Raw genomic sequence first — 5,991 nt, 5'->3', positions numbered from 1 at the left:
AGAGAGAACGCGCACGCTGAACAAGGTAGTGCTTGCTTGTAATCCTAACCCTTTCAGAGGATGAGGAAAGAGAATTGGCAAGTTTCAGGCCAGCCTGAGACCATGTCTCAAAATAAAAAATAAAGAAAGTTCTGGAAATACAGTTCAGTACAAAGGCTCTGGGTTTAATCTCCAGTGCCCTCCTCTCAAAAAAGTCATACTTCAAAGTGTTTTGCTTATAATAACAAATTTTAACAGAGTTACTTTTAAAGAGAATCCAAAAGAACATATATACATTATTTCTGAGGTAGAAGTAAGGCTACAGATGTTAAAATCGGGACAAATTATTTTTAGTACCAGAACCCCACCTCCATTTTCTCACTTGAAATGCCATCAGCACTATAACTGTGGTCCTTAGCACACACGATGTTTCTAGTCCTGTGCCTTAAGTTTATGCTTAAGAATGCTTTCTTCTCTCCTGTTATACACCAAACCCTCTGTTTACTAATTCTCATTCAGTGTTTTATTTTGGTTTCATTTTCTGGTAGTAGGGATTGAACTCACAGCTCTACATATGCCACGTTTCAGTGGGCAAACACTTGATCACTGAAGTACATCACCACGCCTGTTGTTTGGAGACAGAAGTTCAATAAACTTTCTGGGCTGACCTTAAATTTGTGACTCTCTTGCCCTAGCATCCCAGGAAGCTGAGCATACAGGTGCCTCTACCACACTCAGCCCACTAACTCAGAAATCCCTATTAGCCTTCTTTTTTTCAAGGTTTATTTAAATATTGTGATTGCTATATTGTAATTTAATTACTTTTAAAATACTAATCTTTCCATTTCTACTCTAAATTTCTTGAGGCCAAAGACAACTTTGCTGCTGACATAAAAGTCAGTAAATACACATCCTCAAACTCAAGGACAGTGTAAGTACACAAAAAAGGTATGAACAACTTTAAAAACAATCAGTTATATAAAATGTAGGCTAGAATACAGTACTACTTGCCCAGTTGTTTATAAGCATATCCTTTCCACTCAATAAGTATTTCTTCCTATCTTGGAACCATAGGACCTTTCACTACATTTCGGAGTCAAGAGCATTTCTCTTGACAAACAGGAAAATGAGGGACACTGTGACAGTAGCTGTCCTGCTCAGATGGGCAAGAAAATGTACGGCAATTTATAAAACTGCCTGAAAAGGGTTGAGTACTAGGAACCAGAAGAAGAAAATGGAATGGATTACCTGCATAAGATAGTATTCATTAAGTATCTGCTAATTAATAAGATTTTTAAGGCTATTTAAAGGTCCTATGGTTCCTTCCCAAAAGATGGGAAGAAATATTTATTGAGTGGAAAGGATATACCTATAAACAACAGGAAAAGGTGGTACTGTATTCTAGCCTACATTTTATGTAACTGATTGTTTCTAAAGTTACTTATACCTTTTTTGTGTACTTACACTATCTTTGAGTTTGAGGATATGTATTTACTGACTTTTATGTCAGCAGCAAAGTACACATAGCCTCTGGTACCTTTCAAAGTGGATAAAAGGTATTATAAATAGTCATTTTTGTACTGGAAATAGTTTCCCTATAATAGATTTTTTTAAAAAAATGAATGAACAAATAAATGAAAAACATGAATATGTAGATGCATTTCTTCAATAAATGAGTTACATCTGTAGTCAACATGACATCAGATATTTAATGAAAAATCAGTATAATTCTAGGCTTCTGGAACCAGGAATGATGATTAACAGTGTCACATAAGAAGACAGTGCTGAATAGTGCCGTTTTCAGACTAAGCATAATTTAGAGCGGTGGTGACAATCCTATGGCACATGAGTTATTTGTTTTTCTTTTAAGACAAAAAAAATGTTAATGTATGAGTTGTTTTTTCTAAACTAAAACAGTATTTAGGTTTAACTGCAGTGCTGGCACTTTGCATAAATAAGTGGTTTTGGGTTGAGTTAGGCAGCTAGTCTCTAAAAAGTTCATCATCACTCATTCAGTCTACTTTCTCTCACACAAAGCCAGACAGCAAGGCTGAGAGGCATGAACATCCCTTTTTTGGGGGAGACAGGGTTCCTCTATGTAGCCCCAGTTGGCCTTGAACTTGTGGTGATCCTCCTGCCTAGCCTCCCAAGTGCTAGGATTACAGCCTGTGCCATCATGCTCAGCATGAAAATACCTTTTGAGTACCAAAGACCTGTTCAACCTCTGGACCTCCCTGGAACTCGAGTCAAAATGTCATATTTAAGCTAGTTTATTTTCTGTTCATGCATTTTAATGAAGAGTAAATAATACATGCTAAACTAATCCCAGTAAATGGAATGTCAATGGGGTTTATTGTTGAACTTAATATATTCCCCAAAAGTAGAGCATATAACATTAATAAAAACAGTGATCATTTCATAAGGTGAACTGAAAACAAAATATTTTGAATTATTTTTTCTTTCAATACCAGGGATTGAACTCAGAACCCTGTGCTTGCCAGGCAAGCACTTACTCTACTGAACTATCTTCCCAGCCCTGAAAATTTATTTTGAATAAAATAAACATAATCTGTGCCTCACACCACACAGTAAAATTAATTTGGGATGATTAAAGATATAAAACCATAAACAATGTAAATATATAGGTAAATATGATGTTTATAAAAATACTAAACTATGAAGGAAAACAATGAAAATTCACAAAAAAACTTTAGGTTAATGGCATTAAAATTTTTCAAAAGCCTGTACATCAAAATGAATAAAACAAAATGGCAAATGAAAAAAACAGGCAACACTGTGATATAACTGGAAAACTTAATATTCTAGTATATAAAGCATACTTACAAATCAACATAAAAAACAATTACCCTTGGAGAAGCCTAGGAAAAGCTTATGAACAATTTACAAACTAAGAAATACAAAATACATGATAATAATAATTTTAAAAATTCAACTGAGACGGTGTGTCTCTGCCCCGCCTAAGCTGATCTTAAACCAGTAGGCTTGGCAGGGGAGATTTCTTGGCAGTCTAAGAGCACAAGGATCCGGGTTTGATCCCTGGTACCACATGCCATGCCGGCCCCAGAACCCTGGGCACGCCGTGCCAGCCACTGTAACTCTGCGCGGTAGCTCATGCCTGTAAACCCTGTGCTGGGGAGGCTGAGACAAGAGGATCACTATGAGTCTGAGCTTCATAGTGAGAATCTGTACCAAATAGATAGATAGATAGATAGATAGATAGATAGATAGATAGATAGATAGATAAAGATAGTTAAAAAAAAATCAGTCCTGCAGGATAAGCAGCCCACCCACCTCAGCTTCCAGTATAGCTAGAATTTAAGGCATGAGCTACTGCAACTGAGTAATGGCACATGTCTGAAAGATGTTTAACCTCTAATTTAAAAAAAAGGAAAAAAATACTAGTAAGTTTTAGAAAGGATTTTGGAATTAAATATCATATTTATAATTTTGACAGTTTTACTTTACTTCTATGAGCCTCAATTCTATTTATAAAAATAGTAATAATAGGGGTAGGGTTGTAGCTCTGCGGTACTGTGTATTTAGTATGTGTAGTAAGTACCTGGGTTCAGTGCCCAGGACCAAAAAACAAAAGGTGAGAGAGAATAATACCACTATAAGAGCAATATAAAAATTAAATAACAATGCATGTAAGATAGTCTGCACGAGGCAGGGGGTCAAATATTTTTATGTGTTAGCTGTAAACTAAGACTGAATCAACTTTTCTGGAGAACACTTTGCCAACACATCAAAAGTCTTAAAAATAGTCTTACCTTTTGATTTTTAGGATTTTTTTCTCCTTCCTTCCTTCCTTCCTTCTTTCCTTCCTTCCTTCCTTCCTTCCTTCCTTCCTTCCTTCTTTCCTTCATTCTGGACCAAGGATCACTGTGCTATATCTCTACTTTACCTAGCCTTTTAAAAATTTGAGACAAGTCTTGCTAAATTGCCCAGGCTAGTGACAAATCTATAGATCCTCCAGCCTTAGCCTCTTATGTAGCCTGAATTACAGGCATATGCCACCATGACTGGCTTTCTGGGCTATCTTTCTATGCTTATAAACAATGAATGGAAGAGCTTAAAATTTTTTTTTAAATGCTAAAAATGACTATATTCATTGACCCATTAGCTGATTCATGCATCAAATACTTTGGAGCCTTGATGATTCAAAAATACACAAGTGGATCCATTCTTCAGTTTAAAGGTTATTTGAAGAGATAAGCAATCAAACAATCAAGTACAGTAAAGAGGTAAGAGCCACCATGGCTAAGTCTACAGGGTGCTATGGTGCACATAGAAGGAGCACCTACCATGGTCTGGGGGTGGAGTCAGGGAAGCTTCCCAGAAGTGATATTTAAGCTGAGACCTGAAGGATGAGTAGGAATTAATTAGGTAAAGAGATGAAGGAAAAGTGCTCCAACTAAAGGGAACAGCATGTGCAAAAGCCTGGAGACCAAAGGAAGCATGGCGTGTGAGCTTCACTGTGAGCGGTGTGCAGTGCAGGGACTTAGGAAGTGACCAGGCTGAAGAGGTAAGCAAGGTTGGTTCATTCAACGTCTCACTAGCAAAAATTTTAACTGCATATTTTATTCTAACAATAAAAGTAAAAATTGAATTAAAGATCAAATGGTTTATAATAAATATAAAAGGATTAATGTTCATGACATATCAAGAAGTTGAATACATTGAAAAACTGAACAAATAGCTTACAGAAAGGAAATATAGGATTAAAAATCAGGGCTATGCAAACTCTGTACTTAAAAATCCACTGAATTATACTCTTATCAAAGCAGATATATTTTAGGATTTGTAAATTATATCAAATTTATCTTTGAAAAAATTAATATAAATTGCCTACTAAGTATCTGAAAAATACTCAATCTACCTAATAATAAAATACAAATCAAACCAACTAGGTGCCACTCTCTAGTCTCAAAAATTAGCAGTGATTAACAAGTGAATTCAGAATGCCCAGTGTTAATCAGGAGAAATGAGCATTCTTACACTATGCTGGTTCAAATGAATATTTAAATTAGAGTAACCTTTGTAGAAAGAACAAATATGTAATAGGAGTCTTAAAAATAGTTTTTACTCTGTGATCCAGTAAATATATTACTTGAAATCTTAATGTTTCAAAATTCAGTCAAATATATATGCACAGAGATGTTCATTGTAATTCAATTTATAATAAAAAAAAAGGATGGAAAACAGTTACTTGCCCACTAACAATAGATGGCTAGAATGAGTCATAATATAACTACTTAATGCAGTTATTTAAATGATGTGGCAATATATCTGTGGTATATACCAAACTTTTAAAAAGACACAACACTATATATACAGCAGCATTTCAGCTGATAAAGAACAATACTGGTACATGTCTCATATTTTCTTTTCTGTATTTCCAAATTTCCTACAATGGCCATGTGCCATTTCTTGAACTTATACAAGTTTCTAAAGCTGTGTGCAAAAATCAATAGCATCCTTTCTTAATAATTATACTTCATAGAAATCAATTTTATGCTTGCTTTAGCATTATTTTCTCTGTATAGGGAAAGGTCTGTCTGTCTATCTATCTATCTATCTATCTATCTAGAGTTTTTTTGGTTATATTTTAATGAATGAAATAAAAATATATAATCTTAATTACCAAGCATTTTCCTGAATAAATTATATGTAAATGAATCTGCCAATTAATTGAAATTATACTTTTTAAAAAAAGAGAGACTCTCACTATGTTGCCCAGACTGATCTTCAATTTTTCATCCTTCTGTCTCAACCACCAGAGTAGTTAACATAGCCAAGCACCACTTCAGGTAAAGTATGGATGCATCTTAAGTATCAAAACTTTGGGGCTGGTGAGATGGCTCAGTGGTCTAAAGCACCTACTTAGAACAAGCTTGGCCAAAGCAGAGGGACCATGGTTCAATCCCCCAGCACCACATGCCAGCCAGCCCCGCCCCCTGGTGGGCTGAGCTGGCCACACACACACACACA

General features: G+C 35.4%; 1 protein-coding gene across 3 annotated transcripts in view; it reads right to left on the bottom strand.

Annotated features, from left to right (window-relative positions):
- Ssh2 (slingshot protein phosphatase 2) overlaps window positions 1–5,991 on the bottom strand; it is a 288,998-nt gene that overhangs the window by 271,068 nt on the left and 11,939 nt on the right. The window contains exon 1 of one of the 3 annotated variants that reach the window (XM_023719862.1): window positions 4,305–4,333. The exons of the other annotated variants lie outside the window; for them this stretch is intronic. Coding sequence (XP_023575630.1) covers window positions 4,305–4,307 — 3 coding nt within the window. The 5' untranslated portion in view covers window positions 4,308–4,333. Of the gene's footprint in view, window positions 1–4,304; window positions 4,334–5,991 lie in introns of those variants that run through there. 3 annotated transcript variants of the gene reach the window in all.

This window comes from Octodon degus, unplaced genomic scaffold (genome assembly GCF_000260255.1).
Source record: "Octodon degus isolate 3935 unplaced genomic scaffold, OctDeg1.0 scaffold00072, whole genome shotgun sequence".
Classification (NCBI taxonomy): domain Eukaryota; kingdom Metazoa; phylum Chordata; class Mammalia; order Rodentia; family Octodontidae; genus Octodon; species Octodon degus.
This window is presented reverse-complemented; position numbering and strand designations above follow the sequence as displayed.